This window comes from Myotis nattereri (genome assembly GCF_964212035.1).
Source record: "Myotis nattereri genome assembly, chromosome: 8".
Taxonomy (NCBI): domain Eukaryota; kingdom Metazoa; phylum Chordata; class Mammalia; order Chiroptera; family Vespertilionidae; genus Myotis; species Myotis nattereri.
The window spans coordinates 65,059,085-65,082,781 of NC_138083.1; the positions used below are offsets into that span (position 1 = coordinate 65,059,085).

The 23,697-nt window shown below is 37.7% G+C and overlaps 1 protein-coding gene across 1 annotated transcript in view; it reads left to right on the forward strand.

The window, feature by feature from the left end:
* Positions 1-23,697, forward strand: part of RNMT (RNA guanine-7 methyltransferase) — a 50,201-nt gene that overhangs the window by 21,945 nt on the left and 4,559 nt on the right. The window contains exons 4-12 of the mRNA XM_081096895.1: positions 1,170-1,615; positions 3,351-3,486; positions 5,532-5,657; positions 7,781-7,893; positions 8,843-9,024; positions 9,759-9,923; positions 13,252-13,369; positions 21,056-21,157; positions 22,790-22,823. Of these exons, the coding sequence (XP_080953021.1) occupies positions 1,208-1,615; positions 3,351-3,486; positions 5,532-5,657; positions 7,781-7,893; positions 8,843-9,024; positions 9,759-9,923; positions 13,252-13,369; positions 21,056-21,157; positions 22,790-22,823 (1,384 nt within the window). The 5' untranslated portion in view covers positions 1,170-1,207. The remainder of the gene's footprint in view (positions 1-1,169; positions 1,616-3,350; positions 3,487-5,531; positions 5,658-7,780; positions 7,894-8,842; positions 9,025-9,758; positions 9,924-13,251; positions 13,370-21,055; positions 21,158-22,789; positions 22,824-23,697) is intronic.

The window sequence follows — 23,697 nt, forward strand, 5'->3', positions numbered from 1 at the left end:
CCCTCCCGATCCATTAGGCCTAAGAATGTTTGAAAGAGTCTTAATGCTTATGAAGTTGCTGGCTGAGTCTTGAAACTTCTTATCCAAAGCCACTATCTTCACTTTTAAGGGATTTCAGAAGTCAGCTACATGTTCCCAGACTTCTCTTATTCTTGTTGCCCTCAGTGTCTCTGATGTGTGTTTTGTGTGTGTATTTTTTTCAACGTCACCAGGCCAAAAGAAATACCTAACAGTACCACTCATTAGTAGTTTAGTCCAAAGAATTTAAGTATACCCTGGTTGGTTTGGCTCAGTGAATAGAGCATTGGCCTGTGGACTGAAGGGTCTCAGGTTCAATTCTGACAAGGGCACATGCCGGGTTCGTGGACTTGATCCCCAGTGGGGGACATGCAGGAGGCAGCTGATCAGTGATTCTCTCTCATCATTCATCTTTCTATCTCTCCCTCTCCCTTCCTCTCTAAAATCAATAAAAAGATATACATTAAAATAATTTAAATATTTATGTCCCAGCAACTTTATTTAAAAAAATATTTGTGTTTAATATTTAGTTAACCACGAGCCCTTTCTAATAGAATCTATGCACCTGTTGGATTCTGTAAAACTTCTCAAGCCTTGAAATAAGATTTGACATCACCAACTTCATTTCCTGTTTAATTGATTTTCTTCCGTGCCACAAAAATATCTGCTTCACAAAGTTATCGTGTCATTGAAAGGGACATAGTGCAATCTGCTCAGCTGAAATTGGGCTCTACTTAAATCTGAATCTGTGATATCTTCCAGATACCAGATATCACTACGCTTCCCTTAAAATTCTAAAATATCCTGCTGTGCCTGTATGAGTTTGTTATAGCGCCCAGCATACAATTTGGGAATCAAGGCGATAGAGTAAGGATCAGAATAGAAAAGGAACTTAGATGCCCCCACTTCATTTGTCAGTTTTAATGCCAATAGTGACTTTTATGGGTAAGATTGCTAAAAGGGTTTAGGGATTGTAATTAGTACTCCCACGTTAGTATATTCATAAATTGACATTAATACATATTAATTAACATTGTTTTCATGAGATTTAGGAAACTCCTAGTTGACCACTGAAATTAAGTGAATGGTTAGCTTCTGGTTAAAATTATTTTAAAGTGATTGTAAGTAATATCAAATTTTTGCCATTTCAGTGTTCATGAAGTTTTATCATCTATTTAAGTAATCAAAAATGGAAAATTCTGCAAAAGCAGAGGATTGTGAAAAGATCTCTCTTGAAGAAGAGAAAGCATCAATCAATTCGGTAACAGAGTCTTCGTTCAGCACTAATGAAAGCACAACTGCTCCTGGGACTCGGCTTTTTGAAAAGGCTCCTACACAAGTAGATACTCCCCAAAAAAGAAAAATGGAGTTTGCAGATGATCTTGTAAAAGAGAATGACAGCTGTGGAGAAGACACTCCATCTAAGAAAAGAAAACTTGATGCTGAAGTTGTACCAGAGGAAAAAGGTTCTGGTGATGATGAAGGCATTTCAAAGAAAAGAAGACTGGAAACTGATGATTTTCCAAAAGATGAACCTTCTCCTGTAGATGGCACTCCAAAAAAGAGAAAAAGAGAACTTGAGGATGAAAAGCAGAAAGTATGTTGAATGTATTTTATTTTATTCATAATGGAATATGTCAAGTTGAAATGTGGAACAGCTGTGAAATACTGGTTTTTAAAAGAACTTCAGAATGTTCTTTTTTATTGTATTAAGATAGCGTAAGCTTTTAATTCTTGTATTTTAATTGTTTTTATTTAGGTGAAACCTCTGCTAATGAGATATGCTAATATCATCTGCTAATTTTTATGATACCAGAACTCTTATTTGACTAGAAACTTGAAAGCTAGTTTTACGGTTTGCTTTTTCTTAGCATTTAAAAAAGACAAGAGTATGAGGCCCAGGTGATTTACCTTGTTTCATTTTTTATTAGGTATTCATCTCTTTTTGTATCTGAAATAGTATCACTTGAAATGATACATTTCAAAATTATACCCAGTTTTACATTTCTTCCTTACTGCAACTCCTTTAACTATATTGTTTCAACTTCTTGTTTGGGTAGTTGCATACAATTTTAGCTAAGTGGACACAAGAGCCTCATGTTTAGCAGGGATACTATAGAGCAAGGAATATCAAGTCATTTTCATCTGGGGATACCATATTGTGAAGGAATCAGAGACAAAATCTGGATCTGGAGGGAAAGAGAGCTTCAATGAATGAGTAAATTCTGCCATCAGCCATGAGGATGAGTGTGCTTAGATAGGCTAAGCATTTGTCATTAGTGGAGTGTGAATACTTGTAACAGAGAGGAGCTTGTATTATAAACTTAGTTTTCAAACTTTTACTAGCAGTGGAACCCTTTTCTCAAGTAAAAATCTTTGGTTGAACAGGAAGTATGGGGATCTGAAGTCCTGTACCTGCCATGGGAATTTTGCTGAATGCTCAGGGCCTTAAGTAGGGAGCATAAATTGAAAATATTGAAATAGATTAATAACAAATAATAGTAAGAATCACTGGCACTGAACATAAATTATTGAGTTCTCATCCCTTTCTGTGTATGACCTCATGTAGTGGTCACAGCTATTTTATAATTATACTAGAAGCCCAGTGCACAAAAATCTGTGCACTTGGTTGGGGGGGGTCCCTCAGCCCAGCCTGCACCCTCTTGCAGTCTGGAACCCCTCGGGGGATGTCCACCTGCTAGCTTAAGCCCACTTCCCGGGGGATCGGGCCTAAGCTGGCAGTCAGACATCCTTCTGGAAGCCCAGGACCCCTTAGGGGAGCAGGCCTAAGCCATTAGTTGGACATCCTTAGTGCCGCCATGGAGGCAAGAGAGGCTCCCACCACTGCCGCTGCACTGGCCAGCCATGAGCCGGCTTCTGGCTGAGCAGTACACCCCCTGTGAAAGTGACTGGTCGTGTGTCCCCCGCCCCCAGGGTCAATTTGCATTTACCCTTTTATTATATGGGATAATACATATTACTCATTCCTATTTTATTTTCTTAGAGGAATCCCATCCACTGACTGGAATTTATTGAATTGAATAAATTAGAACATTGGAAGGGTATTTGTTTTATTAAAACATTGATAGTAAAATTATATAGACAAAAGATCAAGGTGAAAATTTTAAACCTAGAGATTTTTTTAAAAGTAGGGAATGGGAAAACAAGCTTACATCTGATTATAATTAGTGGGATTTCTGTGGCTAATGCCATTGTTTAATGAAATTTACCAATCTCATTAGTATTTTATCCTTATATAGGTCAGATGCTCTTTTAGGTTTTTTTTTTGCCATGTTCTAATCCTTAATGTTGTTCCATTCGCTTATTTTCAGAACTTAGAAGAAGGACACAGCTCAACAGTGGCTGCCCACTACAATGAACTTCAGGAAGTTGGTTTGGAGAAGCGTAGCCAAAGTCGAATTTTTTACTTAAGGAACTTTAATAATTGGATGAAAAGCATCCTCATTGGTATGATTGGGTTTTTTAATTTATCCTTTAGAATGTTTTATTTCAGCTTATGTCTCATTTTCCCCCCTAAATGGTTAATCATATATCAAGTTGCTAGATCTTTAATTTCTATTCATTTAATTATCAAACCTGGACTTTATAAAACTGGAGCCAAAACTAAAAATAGGCCTTTGAGATAAAAAGAGTATTTACTTTTTGTTGACTACATAAAGATATTAGTAAGTGTTTAATAGATATTAAATTGAAAAGTTAACCAGTCTTTCAAAAGGTAATATGCCCCTTTTATTATTAGAGTTAATGCTATTAAGTAATTGTTCTATTTTACTGTAATAATAGTTTTGGAGCAATGACATGTTGTTGGATTAAACATTCAGATTCCCTTAAATCAAGGAAATTGGCAGTGTCATGATTTTTTATTTCGAGGTCTTTAATAAGTCAGTAAAGATCCTGTTTGTTGATTGTCCATTGAACCTAAGTTTCTTGTATGATGTTTGAGGAGAAAATAAAGTTTATATTGAGGATTGTAAAGACATTCAACTTTTTGGATCCAGTATTTTATCTGTGGAAACGCACCTTTGAAATTAAAATGGAAGTCAGTTGAGGAAGTATGATTCAGGATATATTTATTGCTTTGTATATCTAGTACATCAACTAGACTATTACATGAGGTTAGGTTTTTAAAAAGCCATTGTATTTTGAAGTTTTTCACAGTAAGGTTTTTTTAAAGCCAGTCTTAGAAACAGTGAAAATACTTTCTTGATTACACTGGAAAAAAGTGCTAATTATGGATACTTTCTACTAGGTTTGATGATAATTTACTTTGATGATTAATTAAAGATAAATTAGACATTCTGAGAAATGTTAACAGTGGAAACGAGGCTCATTTTTTCACATATTTTGATATTTTTATTTAATTTTTAATCATGTTTTATTATAAAAATATTATTTATTTGACTCTGCCAGTTGTCAGTGAGGGTAATTGAGTGAGTGTCAGGTTTTTTTCTCTTTATTTTTAAGGTTAATATTATGTCATTTGTAGCTTATACTTTTAGGGTAATCTTTGGACCTTAGTCCTGATTTATTCTCTCTTGCTTTCCTTCTGCAGATCCAATGATGCAGATAACTTATCATTGAATAGTTTTTAGTGATGCATAATTTATTTGTGTATTTATTCATTAAAAGACTTAGGTCAGACTTAGCAAAAATCTCAGCATATTTCATGGTATTTTCCTTCTTCAACTGTTCCAGCAACTCTTTCAGTGGATGCTTTGCCATCTGCACCTGCCTTTCTGGTCCTAATGCAATCTTGTGGTCTATGTATGCAAAGCTCCCTCTGGCTTTTTCCTTTCTCTTCACAACATCCATTCTTTGTCATTCACTTTCTTTCTTGTTGGTGTTTATAGCTTAGTAAATAGGTGAGTACTATTCATGAATGTGATGAAGATATCTTTGAAATGTTTCTTGATGATTTCTCTCATTAGTCTTTCTGTATGGGAATAGATTTTATAATTGTTGTTTTTCATTCTTTCAATATTTTTATGCTGTTTCTTAAGATTCACAGCAGTAAGTTAAATATGGAACACTTGTACTTTTATTGAAATTACTTTAAGATCCTGTGGACAGTGAAAGGCAGAAGCATTTATACAGAATATGCTAGCAATCAAAATGATACACCTTAAATAGAAAGTGTTAAACTCAGAGTGATAAAGACAGAAAAAGGAGATTTGGGATGCAGTAGTGTATCAAGTTTTAGAATTGCTGAATACTTCAATCGGGCATTAAGATGTCTGTAACTGATATTTGAAGCATTTGGCTATTAATATATAGGGAACTATTGATACTGTTCGTTGGCTTTTAATGTGATTTGGTAGATTGGTATGAAAGATCCCATTTTTTTACTTCATTGTTTAAGAATTCTGATGATAGTAAAATTAAGAGGTATGTATACTTTTTTGACTAGTTCTTATATTTTTGGGGTGGTAAGCCGACAATTTATGCTTTAGTAAAATGGAGATCATCTATTATGACTTATTTCTCTGTTTTAGGGGAATTTTTAGAAAAGTTGCGACAGAAAAAAACACGTGACATTACTGTTTTGGACCTGGGATGTGGTAAAGGTGGAGATTTGCTCAAATGGAAAAAGGGAAGAATTAACAAGCTAGTTTGTACCGGTAAGATAATAATGGTGTGGAAAAAATAATTTGTGTTCAGTCAGGAAAATGGAAAATAAGATGGATCTCATTATCAAAATGACACTAAAATATTTTATTTAAGGCTATATGGGGGTTATGCATGAGATGGGTGTTTTTAAAATGACATAATGTTCACCCTTAGAGGTTACTGCAAAACTTACTCATTCTGAAATTTGTATATTAAGAATGAGTATTTATCTTCCTTACCCTATATGAACCGTATTTCAAGGTAACCAAATGGTCAGAAAGGAAAATGTCAATTTATTGAAAAATTAGGAGGAATGATGAAAGTCACAATTTTTCTACCTTGATGAAATAATAGATCTAAGCTACAATCATAAACAGATGATAAAGCTATTGGGTAAAGTTGAAAGGAACTTAACTGAATGAATCAAGTACCTGGACCAACTGGTCAGTCTGAACACTAAAGTAGAACAAGCAGGCATCATGTTCTTCCCAATGTGATGAGTAATAGGAAGTGCACAGCACTACCTATGAAGTATTGCCTAAATTGGCACTTCTTGGATTTTTTGCTTTTAAGACCACTGTACACTTAAAAATGCTTGTGGGTCCCAGAAAGCTTTTGTGTGTGTGGCTATATCAATTGATTATAGTAATTAAAACAGAATTTTAAAAATCTTTTTAAACCATTAAAAAATAAAGTTTAGTAAGAAGACTGGCATTTATTTTTATTTTTAAATATATTTTATTGATTTTTTACGGAGAGGAATGGAGAGGGATAGACAGTTAGAAACATCGATGAGAGAAACACCTATCAGCTGCCTCCTGCACACTCCTCACTGGGGATGTGCCCACAACTGAGGTACATGCCCTTGACCGGAATCGAACTTGGGACCCTTGAGTCCACAGGCCGATGCTCTATCCACAGAGCCAAGTAGGTTAGAAGAAGACTGGCATTTTAAAAATATTTTTGCAAATTCTTTTAGAGTCTGGAATAATAGACAACTGGATTCTCACACCTGTTTCTGCATTCAGTATGTTGTGATTTGTTATTTTATTTGATAAGTAGTTGAAAAATGCAGGAGTATTTTAATAGCCTTTTCAGATAGGATATTCATCTTTGATATTATATCAAAACCTGACAAGTTCCTTAAAAATCCACAGTGTGGAATCTGAAACCATAATAATGAACTTTTCATAGTCTGTTACATTTAATTACAGTGATTTATCTTGCACTTTGAATGGTTTTGCCCCATGAAATTTTGTAATATTTCGAAAATAATGTTCACTAAAGTTATGCAGATCTCTATGTTGATATCAAGAAATCGCATTTGTTTAGTATCACCACCAATCAGAGAAGTAATGGCAAGATGCTCAGCTCATGGTGGTAGATGTCAGTTTTTCTGGATTGTAATTTTCACTTAAAAGCTCAAATTTTATCATTGGTAAAAAATATGCCCATTGTTTTTGATGAAGTGATAGGCTCACTTTGTTTATTTTCAAGATAATGACTGATGTATTATTACCAAGTCTGAATAACTGCTTTGTCAGCAGTTCTTTCAAGTGAAAATACTTTTCTATGAAAAAATTGGCCAATCAGCTCACAACACAGTCACATCAGTCCTGTTTAAACTTTTGTTATATAGTAGAAATATTTTTTTACTTTCCATTTCATTACATAGAATATTAAAAAGATGTATTCAAGAGCCAAGATTTAATAAAATTTATTTTTACTGCTTTATCAAGGATATTCTTAAATGAAACTGGCTTTCCCCCTCATGCTAGTCTTATAGTGCTGAAGAATATAAGTATTAGCAATACCATTTAGTGCCACTGCCTTGTATTCATGATAAGGTGCCCCCATTTTATCCACTATTGCTTTTGCTCTAAGTTTCTGCTTTTAACTTTGAATAAACATTTAAAAATGATTATAGAATTTTTTTAAATGTCTTTTGAAAATAATAGGAACAAAGACTTCTCTTTTGTTTTGAAGGAAATAGGAACTTTTTGCTTGTACTATGGCTAGATTTCATGCGGAAGTTTATCCCTTGGGGTTAATGTATGGATTTGTGCTATCTTTACTTTGTAGTTTATCTCTGTGCGTCTTCGTTGACAGTTACTAACACTCCTTCCCCTTCCAGATATTGCTGATGTTTCTGTCAAACAGTGTCAGCAGCGGTATGAGGACATGAAAAATCGTCGGGATAATGAATATATTTTCAATGCAGAATTTATAACTGCTGATTGTTCAAAGGTACAAGGTTTTTTAAATTTTGTCAATTTATTTTTTTATATATTTAATTTGGGTAAATGATTTGTTTTAAAAATTAGCTTTTTTAAAAAGTGTATTTTGCAACATTAAAAAACCTTACTACACATTTTCCATTTTAACTAGAAATTCTGTCATGATCAATTTGTTTAATGATCCACTGAGAATTTTTTGGTTTTAATAATTTGAACTTTTGAAATCACTTGTTGCTTTCTCATTTGGGCAAGATTTATTTTCCAGTGTTTTGAAATAGAACTGAATTGCTTTGTTCACTTTGTAATTTATGAGGGTAGTTTCCCAATATATTATAGTCTGTTGTGGTTTTTTTTCACCTTCTATCTGTTTCTGAATTGCTTAACAGCTATGAAATTTAACAACTACAAAGACACTTGAATGGTGAAAGTCTCATCTTGAACTTTGTTCTTTGTCTTGTTAGCTCATTAAACTGTTAGAGATATCTTTAATCATCGTACATGTGTTGTTAGCAGTTTTGAAAGTGAGAGGAAAAGTGGTAGTATACTGCTAGAATGTTGGAAACCTTTAAAAACATCTGTATTTTTTTTTAAATGTCTGTAAGGCCAGCTTCGGGGAAATTTTTTTTCCGGGGAATTTTTTAATCCAAGTTATTGTTCAGTGTTATTTTCAATAAAGTCAAATAAAAGGATCAACTCCTTTACATGTCATATTTGATTGATACATTTTAATATGATTTCAGAATCCCTACTTTTTAAAAATTGCTATGAAAATGGAAATCAAATTTCTACTGAACAAGAATGAAAATATGATTTCATTATGATCCTCATTATACATGAAAGAAAGGATAGCTCAGTTGGAGGGCATGTCTACTTTTAAGGACCCTGATTATAGAAATTATTTTGGTAAAAAAAATTTTATGTTGGACTTTAACATATTTACCCATTTTTATTTGCTTTAGGAACTTTTGATTGACAAATTTCGTGACCCAGAAATGCGTTTTGACATCTGCAGTTGTCAGTTTGTCTGTCATTACTCGTTTGAGTCCTATGATCAGGCTGACATGATGCTTAGAAATGCTTGTGAGAGACTTAGCCCTGGGGGCTATTTTATTGGGACCACTCCCAATAGCTTTGAACTGATGTAAGTACTTGCACATGTATTGTGGTTTGCAGTAGACTCAGTGTTAAGCTTATTTTAAAGTAGCAATGTTTACCAGAGAGTTTTATAAAACATGCCTTGTTGATCTTAAAATTGATAAACATTTTGATAGTTTATTTGAGTAGATACTCAAGATTAAGTTCAAAAGACAGATTTACAGATGAACTTCTAAAGCATCTTAATGTGTAAGTTGGAGGTTGATCTTATATTGAGCCAAACAAAGGTTATAGTGCTATACAAGCTGCACATCAGATTCCAAGGCACAGAGAATTAACCTTCGTGGTAATGAACCTTACCCTTTACCCTAATTTTATTGAGTGTGATTGTTAGTGAACTTCTAGTACATTACTTCTTTGAAGTAGCTGAAATTGGGTTAAAAAGCTAATCAGCCCTGGCTGGTGTGGTTCAGTGTTGGCCCGTAGGTGGAACGGTCAAGGGCGCATACTGGGTTCCCTGGCCATGGTCAAGTTGCGTGCAGGAGGCAACCAATCAGTTTGTCTCTCTTATATCAATGTTTCTCTCTCTCCCTCCTTCCCATTCTCTGTAATAAATCAATAGAAAAAAAATATCCCCAGGTGAGGATTAACCAAAAAAAGCTAATCGATTGTCTTTTTAAAATTGCATCGTGGTGCTTTTTTTTTTCATGTGTATAATCAGGATAAATCTGAACTGATAACAATTTTAATTTTTTTTATTTTTGTTTGGGGAAAATATAGAAGACGCCTTGAAGCTTCAGAAACAGAATCATTTGGAAATGAAATATATACTGTGAAATTTCAGAAGAAAGGAGATTATCCTTTATTTGGCTGCAAGTATGACTTCAGCTTGGAAGGTGTTGTGGATGTCCCTGAATTCTTGGTCTATTTTCCATTACTAAATGAGTAAGAATGTCTTTTATCTGTTGCTATTCTCTTTTTGCCTTCAGGGAGGAAAAAGGGGGAAGGGGAAATCTGTATTTCTAGACATTCCTCTAGGTTCCCAAAGGAAAAATACAGCCTTGCTTTAAAAAAAAAACACCCTCAAATCCAGGGTTGATGCCATAGGTCTCTTACAGCCTTACTTAGCTTTCTTTTATTCCTATAATTATTTTATCTTGTAGGTAAGAAAGGGAGTCTGTTACCTTCAACTTATGGCAAAAATACTTGACATTACAAATAGCAAAAGATTTTTTTAAAAATAACTACTAGTAACTTGGCAGTATCAAATGGATCCTTTTTACAGGAATGGATATTAAACGTTTTATATTTCACTGTAGCTCTGAAATCTCCTATGTCTCATAGGCAATGTTGATAATAAAATCCTGATTCAGGAATGCATTCTCTCATGCACCTGAATTTCTAGGAGTCCTGGGGACCTATAGACACGGGGAAAGTTGGGGTACCAGACTTCATCAGGTAAGGCTTCAAGGCCTTATGCGATACCTTAGTCTTAGGCTTTTCCTGGATAGGGAGAGGGGAAGAGTCAACTTATATGTAAGCCAGTTGACTGAATTTTATTTCCTACTTTTTAAAAACAAAAGTCTTTTTTTAACTGAGGGAACAAAAGAGCTTTATTATCTGCTTACTTTTAGTTGGAGACTATTTGAATTTTATCTCAGTCAGACAGTAAAATTATGGGTATAAGATTTTCAGGAGTTCTACGATATATGGAGGTGGACTGTGACAACATGAGAAAAATACTAAGCGCAACTTATAAATATAAACTGTAAAATTAAAAAACTTAAATCACATATTTGTTCTTAAAACTAGTTAACTTTTGGGAAATGGTACTGTTCAGCTTCATAATATAAGGAATTAAACACATTTTTAATGTGTTGTTTCATATGTTTAATATGTTAGCCTGATGTTTTAATTAACAAAGATGGTGATTTTAGTTAACTTTTTTTAGTGCTAAGCAAGCACTAGCAATCTTTTCTACTTAATTTGCCTGATGATAATAGATGTAAAAGTCACAAGTCATCACTTTAATATCTAAATTTTTAAAAATTATTGAAATGGGTATTCATTTTGTGAGACAGATTTCCAACAATGTACAGGGATTTTTGAGATGCCCTTTTGCCATTTCATTAAAAAACTGAATAAAAATATAATTAGCTTTCATATGGCAAACCTGTACAAATTGAGTTTCAGTTCATTGTAATTATGATATTTCTGAGGTGTAAAGCTTGGGGGTTTTTTTTGTTTGTTTGAAATATGTTTTTATTGGTTTTAGAGGAGAAAGGGAGAGGGAGAGAGAGAAACACTGATGAGAGAGAAACATTGATCAGCCTCCTCTGGCACACCCCGTACAAGGGAACGAGCCCTCAATCCAGGCATGTGCCCTGACCGAGAATTGAACTGGTGACCTCTAGGTGCATGGGTCGACAATCACTGAGCCACACTGGCTGGGCTTTGTATAAAGCTTGGTTTTATTTCTAAAAGCTTACTTGGGAGATTTGTAACAGAAAGGAACTGTCTGAAATATAAAAGATTTTTATCTTTACTCATGTTGTCTTTCCAAGAAGGGCTAATTTAATACAGGAAATCCTGCCTTACATATGCCTTTTACATACAAATCTCAGTGGCCTGCATATGTTTCCCTTCATCCTGTCCCCTCACCTCACAAGTCCTTAGGGTTTTTCCAGGTGTTTCTTCTGTTTTTTCCTTTTCTCCTTTACTTGCTGCCTGGAATCATCCCTAGGCTTTCTCATGATGTCTACAGATACATAGTTATAAACGTTAGCAAATGCAGCAAGGGGGGCTATAGGAATGCAGGGGTGGCACACAGACACACAGATATAACTGGGAGAACTAATGTAATTGAGGATTTAAGGAAGCCATCTGTGAAGAAGTGATGTTTACGTCAAGATCTAAAGGATGAGTTGGCCAGTTAAAGACTGGGGCTAAGAATCTTCCAGGCACAAGGGACAATATGTATGAAAGACCTGAAGTGAAGAAGAGTTTGGCTAGTTAAAGAAGCTGAAGGAAAGCCACGGAAGTACATTTTATAGTTTAACTAGAGGCCCAGTGCACGAATTCGTGCACCAGTGGGGTCACTCAACCTGCCCTGCGGGATCAGGCAGAAACCAGCTCTCTGACATCCCCTGAGGGGTCCCAGATTGCGAGAGGGCACAGGCCAGGCCGAGGAATCCCACCCGTGCACAATCAGGGTTGGGGAGAGATTCGGGAGGTTGGCCAGCTAGGAGGGACCACGGGATGGCTCCAGGGCATGTCCTATCCATCTCACTCCATCCGGATCCGCTGGACCCCAGTAGCAAGCTAACCTACCAGTCGGAGTGTCTGCCCCCTGGTGGTCAGTGCACGTCATAGAGAATGGTTGAGCGGCCTTAGCATATCATTAGCATGTTATGCTTTGATTGGTTTAGTGGACATTTAGCATATTAGGCTTCTATTATATAGCATGAGAGGATGTAGTGGCATGTTGAATACAGTGGGCAATGGAGAGAGGATGATGATATGGAGAACTCCTAGAATTTCTGGCATGAATCATTAAATTTACTGAAATGGCAAAGGTTGGCAAAGAATCTAGTGGGAGTCAGCCTTGGACATGGGACGTTAGAGAATGCCTATGCCAGATCCTGGTGGAGATTTCTAGTAAGCAGTAGAATAAATGCGTGGGATAGAAGAGAGAGCTGAGCACTGATAGCTGTTGGCATGCTGGGTAAAATCAGGGGAGTGAAAATGAGTAAAGGCTCTCAGCCAAACTCTTCAACAACTAAACTTGGGTAAAAGAAACATGTGAAACAAACTAAAGAAGCAACCCAAGATGTGGGATAAAAATTAATAGTGTCAACAACTTGCCATAGAACCCAAGAGGAAGAATATTTTAAGAAGGAGGTTGGCAGCTATTTTCAATACTGTTGTGAGGATTCTATAGAAATGAAGGTAAATAAAATAGATTCTATAGAGAAGTGTTCCTTATAGCTCTATTCCCAGCTCATGGTCTTTCATTTTGGTTCCTGACCCATTGGTTGTATTAATAGAGAGCTCCCTATGACCCATTGAGATTTGGAAGACTTTTTTTTCATAGACATGGTTAGTGGTATATTACGCATCATTACTTTGCATCATTTTATTGTGAATGTATGAAGGAGACATGGTAGTTTTTTTAGTAAAGTCCAGAAGATGTCACTATTGTGTGAAAGTAAGTTGTTGAGAAATTGCAAATATTTTAGAAGCCTTTTCATTATGTAATATTTTTTTTGGACAGAATGGTGAAGAAGTACAATATGAAACTCGTCTACAAAAAAACATTTCTGGAATTCTATGAAGAAAAGATTAAGAACAGTGAAAATAAAATGCTGTTAAAACGAATGCAGGCCCTGGAGGTAAGTATTTTGAAAACAATGGCTGCTTCTGAGATTCTTTCAAGGCCATGTAGACACTGAATATTGATATATTACAGAGATTATTTATACCAGTAACTACACCAGTGATGGCGAACCTATAACACGCGTGTCAGAGGTGACACATGAACTCATTTTTTTGGTTGATTTTTCTTTGTTAAATGGCATTTAAATATATAAAACTAATATCAAAAATGTAAGTCTTTGTTTTACTATGGTTGCAAATATCAAAAAATGTCTATATGTGACACGGCACCAGAGTTAACTTAGGGTTTTTCAAAATGCTGACACGCCGAGCTCAAAAGGTTCGCCATCACTGCTCTAGACTCTTCAGCACCTAGGACAGAGCTTGGAACACAAACTTTCCAGGTTAGGTGCTCAGTAAATGAATGAATGAATGAGTGATGCTGTCATCAAAGTTTATTTTCTAGATAGTAATTCTTTAAAATAAGATTTTTCAACCTCAAGACTATTGGAATTTTGGCTGGATAATTGCTTGGTATAGGGGCTATTCTGTGCACTGTAGGGTGTTCAACAGTATCCCTAGATATCAGTAGCACCCCCGCCCAGTTGTGACAGCCAAAAATGTCTCCAGTCATTGCCTAATATCCTAGGTTCAAAATCATCCCCAGGTGGGAACCACTTCTTTACACTAATGCCCTTTTGTTAATCAGTAATTTAAAACCTTCCTGGCCAGGATCCAAGACAAGTTCATACCATGTATAATTTGTTCCTTGTGACTGTCTAGCAAGATTTGGATGGATCATAGTCGGGAGCATTTTTGTTATTGATCAGTGGTCATATTAATCAGTCATTAAACTTCTTTAGAGGGTTCATCCAATTTAGAATATTTTAAAAGTATTTTAAGTCTACTCTTACTTATTCTCAATTATCGCATGAAGTAGGCAAAGCAGCCGCTTTTTCTATTTTTAAATGGGCAGCCTGAGGCTCAGAGATGGTAAGTAGCTTGTTTGGGGTCACACGGCTATTAACATTCAGATTTTCTTCAGTTTTTATAGGTGTATTCCAAGAAAAGTCTCCTATTGTAGTTGCATTCCTTCCCCTCCCCCCATGATTTTGGGTGGGAGTGTCACTTTTAAATCCTAAATTGTCTTTTAAAACTATTAATCACTAAAATGTCATATTCTTTGTGGGTCATATTTCTTGTTTTGGAATTAGGCATGTTTGTATTTACTTTATATTAGAAGGAGGGGCTTATTTTTGTTAGTTTTGAGGAAAAGGAGAAAATTACAAAACGTTATATGCATAAATCACTACACACATACATGCCTTTAGTACAGGGGTGGGGAATGCAGGCCATATAAGGCCCATGAAATAATTTGGGCTGGCCCTGCTAAGGCATTAGGGGTGAGTTAATTAAATGTTTGACCAAATATAGCAAGCTAATTTTTAAGTTGATAATTTTGTATGGCCCATGAATGATGAAATAAACATCTAAATGGCCCTTGGGAGAAAAAAGGTTCCCCACCCCTGCTATCATCCTTACTTGATGGTGCTTTGCATGTACAGTAATCAGTTATTTATACTTTCTTTTCCCGTGTGGATAATAAATTGATTTGTGTAATGGATTTTTTTCAAAAATACATCTGGACACTGAGGTATGGGATAATGGTCCCCTTTCTTTGAGGACCTTATGGTGTATTAAGGAGATAAACATACAAGCAAATAATTCAGTACAATGTGAGAATTGCAGTAATGAAATAAAGTGTAGTGAGTATATAAGAGGGCCTTTTGGGAAGAAAAGCAGACTGTAAGAGTTAAGGCAAAGAAGCATGAGAGAGCAGAACATGTTTGAGGAAGTACTGGTAACTCAGTATTTCTTAGCACAGTAGGTCTCCAGTCTTCTTCCTTTGAGGATATGACCTATTACTGTGGCTATCTGGGGACATAAATGAGCAATAATAGTATGTAGTTTGAAAAAGTCCTTTGTTATTTTTCTACTTCTTCACCAAATCACTTTTGCAGGCCTATAAAGGACTGAGTGAGAGAGGACATGACCAAACAAGAATGAGAATATGACTGGGGTAGCATGGTTTGAGAAATATTAAAACCAGAGGCAGAAAGAGCAGTCAGGAAGCTATTGCTTTGTCCAGGTCAGATTTTAAATGGATCTGTTTTCTGATGTTTGCTATAAAAGGTCTTTTCCTAAAGGCATCAGCCTTCAGAGTTTCAGCAGTAGAACCAGTACAACTTTACTCTGCTCTCCTGGAGCAGTGTAGCAGATGGAAGGAAGAATGAAAAGACATAAGCCAAGGAACTATAGTTATAAAGTCCTGACACCTCTTTTCTTTTTTCACACCTGGAAACAGTCCTGGAAAGGTAACTGCTTTGAGAGGAGATACTTCATAGGATATGTACATTTTAGCAAGTTTAGAAAAAAAAAATCAGTTTTGGAACTTCATAGTGATATTATTTGGTCTTTGAAAATGATCAATAGGGGAGTGAAACTAGATCAGCCGTGGGCAAACTACGGCCCGCGGGCTGGATCTGGCCCGTTTGAAATGAATAAAACTAAAAAAAAAAAAAAAGACCGTACCCTTTTATGTAATGATGTTTACTTTGAATTTATATTAATTCACACAAACACTCCATCCATGCTTTTGTTCCGGCCCTCTGGTCCAGTTTAAGAACCCATTGTGGCCCTCGAGTCAAAAAGTTTGCCCACCCCTGAACTAGATGTTTGACAGGCAAATAATCACATGGAGGAGTCTGATTATACTGGTAAGGTGAAGAAAAAATTTACAACAGAATAGTTTGGCAGACATTCAAATTAAAGTTTTGAAGCTTCGTGATGCAATGAAAATATAAAATGTGGGGTTAAAAGTTCAAAAAAGAATTTAGTGACCACAAACGATTTTCTTCTATCTTGTGTTAAGATGCGATCAAGAGTATAGTTGCTAATGGTAACAATATGGAAGTCCAAAAAGCCAAATACTTTCTAAACAGCAAACAAATAGTTAAATTTCTAATGCCTCCACTCACTGTAGGATATTTATAAAGAAAAGAAAGAGAAGATAGCACAGTAGACATTCCCGGATCATTTTCTTACACATTTGTCAGGGAGATCTAGGTCTAAAATTGTTTCTTGCTAGCTGGTAAAGAATATATAATTTTTATAGAGTAGATAGTTGTTATATTAAATAGTCTATGTCAGTGGTCGGCAAACTCATTAGTCAACAGAGCCAAATATCAACAGTACAACGATTGAAATTTCTTTTGAGAGCCAAATTTTTTTAAACTTAAACTATGTAGGTAGGTACATTGTTGTTTTTTTTTTTGTTTTTTTTTTATATTTTTTTATTGATTAAGATATTACATATGTGTACCCTCTACCCCCCACCCCCCCCCCCCCCCCGCTCATCCCCTCACCCCCCCGTTGTCCGTGTCCATTGGTTAGGCCTATATGCTTGCATATAAGTCCTTTGGTTGATCCTTCCCCCTTGCCCCCACCCTCCCCTACCTTCCCTCCAAGACCCGACAGTCCAATCAAAGCCTCTCCGTCTCTGGATCAGTCCTTGTTCATCAGTTTATGTTGTTCATTATATTCCACAAATGAGTGAGATCTTGTGGTATTTATCCGCTCTCCAGTTCCATCGATGCTGTGGCAAATGGTAAGAGTTCCTTTTTCTTCTTCCTCTTCTTAAAGAATACCTTTCAGCATTTCATATAATGCTGGTTTGGTGGTGATGAACTCCTTTAGCTTTTTCTTATCCGTGAAGCTCTTTATCTGACCTTCCATTCTGAATGATAGCTTTGCGGGATAAAGTAATCTTGGTTGCAGGTTCTTGCTATTCATCTCTTTGAATATTTCTTGCCACTCTCTTCCGGCCTGCATGGTTTCTGTTGAGAAATCAGCTGACAGTCGGATGGGTACTCCCTTGTAGGTAACTGACTGTCTTTCTCTTGCTGCTTTTAAGATTCTCTCTTTATCTTTTGCTCTTGGCATTTTAATTATGATGTGTCTTGGTGTGGTCCTCTTTGGATTCCTTTTGTTTGGGGTTCTCTGCACTTCCTGGACTTGTAAGTCCATTTCTTTCACCAGGTGGGGGAAGTTTTCTGTCATTATTTCTTCAAAAAGGTTTTCAATATCTTGCCCTCTCTCTCCTTCTGGTACCCCTATAATTCTAATGTTGGTACGCTTGAAGTTGTCCCAGAGGTTCCTTACACTGTCTTCATATTTTTTGAATCTCTTTTCTTTTTTCTTTTTCGGTTGGGTATTTTTTGTTTCTTTGTATTTCAAATCTTTGACTTGATTCTTGGGATCCTCTTGTCTGCTGTTGGAGCTCTGTAAAGTATTCTTTATTTCAGTCAGTGTATGCTTAATTTCTAGTTGGTCCTTTTTCATGTCCTCCATGGTCTCACTATACTCCTTGAGGGATTCATTAAATTTATCGGCGGTTTCCATAAAATTCTTGAAAAACCGTATAAACGTGGCCTTGAACTCTATATCCAGTCGTCTGTCCTCCTCCGTTTCTGCCAATTGTGACCTGTTTCTTTGTCTCCGCATTTTGGCTGCTTCCCTGTGTTGATAGAGTGGCCCTGCGCGCCAGGTGTCCTGTAGGGCCCAGTGGCTCAGCCTCCCCAGTTACCTGGGGTGGACACTCTTGGTGCACTCTTGGTGCCTCGCTTGTTGTAGGATCACTGGGAGGAATTGACCTCCAGGCCAATTGGCTGTGGGAAGCAGCTGTGTCTGAAGTGGGAGAATGGTCCCCCTCTGACCACTGGGTACAGTGGCTCCTGGATCTAAGGAGGTGCTAATTCAGCCCCTGCCTGAGGCCACACAGCCGGAGCCACGAAGAGGCTCAGCTGTGAAGCAATGCAAGCCGCTGCGGGGCCTTGGGCCTTCTCTTGGAAGTTCCGGGTCTGCTTGGCTGGGCTGTAGTTAGGTACATTCACATGCAAAAGCCTCTGCTGCAGCCTGGGTGGGGCAGGGTCTCAGGGAGTCAAAAGGGCGGAGAAAGAAGCTATGGCTGATTCTCCGAGCCCGGAGTCGCGCGTCTCAGTGTCCCGGTAACGGCTGCAAGCACCTCTGAGGGAAATCCGCCCTCAAGTTCGCCCGCTGCCGCCTGACAGAGCAGCCTCTCCCCGTATGAGTCCTGGGTCCCCAGAGACTTCCCAGAACCAGAGTTCAGAGCAGTCGGGAGCTTGTGATTCAAAAAGACAGCCGCGTCCTCAGGTGCCACCCCCTTTCCGCGCGCGCGAGCCGCCGCCGTACCTCTGCACTCAGCCTCCGCAGCTCCTCTGGCTCTCAGCGTGCTTTTCTTTTCTTCTAGTTGTAGAAATTACACTCAGCCAGCCTTCCTGTTGTTCTGGACGATGTTTGCTCCGTCCTTTGGGATATTTTTCAATTGTTGTGGGAGGCGACTATTTCCCGGTGTTTATCTATGCCGCCATCTTAGTTTCTCTCTCTAGGTACATTGTTATTAACTTAATTAGGGTACTCCTAAGGCTTAGGAAGAGCCACACTCAAGGACGGGTCTATGTAATTTATGTTTTGATTTACATGTATTTCTAAAGCACTATTCTTCATAGTATAAAGAGAAATTAGTTAAAATGCCCTATAAATAGTGCTTGGGGTACTTTGAATAAATATTTGGCCAGCATACTCTTAAAAACACACACACACACACACACACACACACACACACACCCCTTTTCATTTCTTGATGACCCTTCTTCAGATGCTTATGAGAATATGGAGAGTACCTATAATTGGGAGGCTAGATTATTTTCCTTATCTTGTTAAACTCACTGGGTTCTCTGTTGACTAGAGTTTTTCATTTGTATTGTTTCTAATTGCTGTTCATGCCTTCCGTGGCTATTAAATAGCTATAATGCTCAAATTAGTATTTAGCTCATTTGATAATACCTTCCTTCAGCTTTGTGTTGTAACAGAAAAAGCCTTTGACTTAGTCAGAAGAGCTGCAAGTGTTGCTGCTAAGTGGTCCTTGGTGGTGATTAGATGGTACAGTTTAGTCCAACTTCAAATATTCTGATTATGATCAAGTTCACCATAACGGCTGCTGCCTGCCACCCTTTTTATATATATACTAGAGGCCCAGTGCACAAAAATTTGTGCACTGGGGGGGAGGGGGGGACAGGGGCGTCCCTCAGCTCGGCCTGTGCCCTCTCACAGTCTGGGACCCCTCAGGAGATAACGACCTGCTGGCTTATGGCTTAGGACTGCTCCCGGGTGGCAGAGGGCAGGCCCAATCCCTAGGTGCAGCCCCTGGTCGGGCTCAGAGCAGGGCCGACTGGGGAGTTGGGACGCCGCCCCCTGTCATGCACAGAGCAGGGCCGATAGGGAGGTTGTGGTCCCGCCCCATGTCACACACAGAGCCGCAGGGCGATCAGGGGGTTTGGGCGCTGCCCCCTGTCATGCTGATCCCGGTGCCGGGAGGCCTCGCGGCTCCGCTGATCCCGGTGCTGGGAGGCATATTACCCTTTTACTATATAGGATAGAGGCCTGGTGCACGTGTGGGGGCCGGCTGGTTTGCCCTGAAGGGTGTCCTGGATCAGGGTGGGGGTCCCCACTGGGATGCCTGGCCAGCCTGGGTGAGGGGCTGAGGGCTGTTTGCAGCTGGTCACACACCCTTCAGGGTGGGGGTCCCCACTGGGGTGCCTGGCCAGCCTGGGTGAGGGGATGATGGCTGTTTGCAGCTGGTCACACACTCTTCGGGGTGGGGGTCCCCACTGGGGTTCCTGGCCAGTCTGGGTGAGGGGCTGAGGGCTTTTTTCAGGCTGGCGGGTGACAGAAGCTCCCAACTGCTTCTTTTTTTTCTTTTTTTTTTATTCTGGGCCAGCTTTAGCTCTGAGGCTCCAGCTCTTAGGCCTCCACTCCTGAAAGTAGGTATCTGGTTTGTTTCAGTTCTATAATCGAAACTCTGTATCAACTCCAGCTCTGAGATCCCGGCTAGCTGAAAGCAGGTTTCTGGGGTTTTGTTTAGCTTCTATATTTGTTACAGTGTTTCTTAAACTGCAGGCTCAGAGGCCGGCAGGGCAGGCGGGGAACGTTGGAGTCCTCTGTCACTGAAGCAAGCAAGCCTCATGTTAGTTTCAAGCTGCCTGGCTGCTGGCCGCCATCTTGGCTGGCAGTTTATTTGCATATCTCGCTGATTAGCCAATGGGAAGGGTAGCGGTTGTACACTAATTACCATGTTTCTCTTTTATTAGATAGGATATATACTAGAGTCCTGGTGCACGAAATTCGTGCACGTGGGGGAGGGGGGTGGGTATTCCTCAGCCCGGCCTTCGCCCTCTCACAGTCCAGGAGCCATGGGGAGCGAGCCTAAGCTGTCAGTTGGATATCCTTAGTGCTGCTGCGGAGGCAGGAGAGGCTTCTGGCTGAGTGCCGCTCCCACTGTGGGAGCACACTGACCACCCGGGGGCAGCTCCTGCGTTGAGTGTCTGCCCCCGGGTGGTCAGTGCATGTCATACCAGTTGGTTGTTCTGCCGTTTGGCTGATTTGCATATTAGCCTTTTATTATATAGGATATATATATTTCACAAGTATATGTAGTATGTCTTCCTGAAGTAATACTTGGGAATTATTGTGCTAATTATTTTATTTCAGTGATTTAGTATGTTTATTCTGCATTGTAAATTTCAGTGTGATATTTTAACAAGGAGTTTGACTTGCTTCCCTAGCCATATCCTGCAAATGAGAATTCCAAACTTGCTTCTGAAAAGGCAGATGACTATGAACATGCAGCACAGTACATAAAGAATAGTCAAGTAAGGTTACCTTTGGTAAGTTTTCAAATTTTAACATATTTTCTGAAAAAATGAAAATAAGTACATATGGAAACTTAGGAAATTATTTCATTGGTATACACAGTGGTTCTCAACCTTCCTAATGCCACGACCCTTTAATACAGTTCCTCATGTTGTGGTGACCCCCAACCATAAAATTATTTTTGTTGCTACTTCATAACTGTAATTTTGCTACTGTTATGAATCGTAATGTAAATATCTGATATGCAGGATGTATTTTCATTGTTACAAATTGAACATAATTAAAGCATAGTGATTAATCACAAAAACAATATGTAATTATATATGTGTTTTCCGATGGTCTTAGGCGACTCCTGTGAAAGGGTCATTCGACCCCCAAAGGGTCACGGCCCACAGGTTGAGAACCACTGGGTATACAGAATGTGGGTTTACTGAGTTATAAATCAGATTCACATTAATCTGTTTCCCCTACGTTTTCATGACTTTTTTAACCATAGACTGTGAAATAAAACATACTTCAGTGAATTGAGAATGGAGTGCTATATATGAAGCAGTAAAGATGGGGAAAATGTTAAGAGGCTTAGTTTGAGTTTTCTTGCTATATCATTATATCTTAACCTAGGTTCTACTATTCCATGGTGTTCCATAGATAAAATTCAGTGCTCATGAACAGATGGTGAAAAATTACATTTTCATTTTCACTGACTTCTACATGAAGTTTACATTTTCTCTTATTATGAACACGACAGTAACACAGTTGTAGAATCTGTAACTTTGTCATTAATAGAAATTATATATATTTTCATAGCACATTTCTGCTGGCATCTTAGAATATTGTTTACATTAATCAATTCTTCAAAATTACATTAGTTGCTAGAATTGCTACTATATCGCGTTAGCCATTACATTACTATATCAAAATGTTTTTTAATATTTTGATAACTATTTTAAATATAATTCAGTTCCTTTGCATGATATGTACTTCATTTGGTGATTTCTCTGTAAAAACATAAAAATTTTATTTCTTTTTCTAGGGCTGTTTGATGTTTTGAGATAGGCATTTGTTTTTTTTTTATTTTCCAAGTTAAATGTACAAGCTAGATGCTTTTTTAGTTACACACAAATACCCTCTTTACACAAATTCACCCTTCAGTTGAGAAGTAGTGGTTTAGAGAATTTGGCAGGAGGGCAGAAGTATTGAGAGGGTGGTGTTAAAGGTTATAATTTATTTTATGTCAGGTCACAGTAATATTTATAGTAATTTGTATATTTATAGCAAAGATGGTGTTTGGACACCTCTGCCCATTATTGAAAAATAAGTGCATATATATAGAATTGACCCTTGAACAACATGGGGGTCAGCGGTACTGACCCCTTGCACAGTTGAAAATCCATGTATAACTTTTCATCCCCCCCGCCCAATTTAACTAATAGCCTTACTGATAACGTAAATAGCTAATTAACACATATTTTATATGTTAAATGTATTATATAAGGTAAGCTGGAGAAAAGGAAATGTTTTATTGAAAAAAATTTACATATACATGACCCATTCAGTTCAAACCTGTGTTGTTCAAAGATCAACTGTACTTCCATATTCAATCTGAAATATTCTTTTCTTTCTTTCTTTTTTTTTTGTAATTTTAGGGTACCTTAAGTAAATCAGAATGGGAAGCTACAAGTGAGTATATCATCAGTGTAGATTTACTGACATTTTCAAAGATTGTTTTAAAGTGATCATTAAAATCTGAAATTGAGAATTTTTCTGACACATTAGGTTGTGTATGTACTTAATTATACAAAGTCCCTATTTATGTCCAATTCCCTGTTTGCACAGCTGTTTAGTGCCAAGAGAAAATATATGCAGAATATTGTTTAATATAAACTTTTATGAACATTCCTAAACATTTTCATTGCCTGCTCATTAACTACATAGCCCTTTGTATTTGATGGCGTTACCTCAGCTTTCTGTCGGAAATTGTGGCTTATAGAACACTTCCATGTACTTTATTTGATTTTGGCCACTCTGATGTTGACAGCGAAGGCATAATAGATACTAGATATTTAGTGAAGGAGCACTGAGGAAATATTTTAGAGGGTGGGAACAGGCCTGATATGGAGACACTGTAAGGTGAGGTACCTGTCTTTGGAAGAGAAGTCAGAGACCTGACAAATCTGTGAAGTCTTGAGGTTCTTCAGCAAATTGATGTTGAGGAAGTCAGCTCCCTTACTGGTAGGATAATGGTAATACCCTTATGTGGTTGCCCTGAGGACTTAAAAGGTAGTTTTCACTGTTCATTTAAGTACTTGGTAATTATGTTGAAGGCATAAATACTACTCAAAGATAATCCATTTGATAAACATTGAGTGTTGACTTACGTAAAGTTCTATGAAAGGGCTTTAGGGAAGGAATAAAAAGGAAAATAAGTTATCATCTCTGCCTTCCAGGAGTGTACTATCTAATGGAAGAAACAGACAAAATAAATGCACTAGCTGGGCAAACAATTTTAAGTGCTAAAGTTACTATAATGGGAAAAATAGGTGAAAGAAAGTTT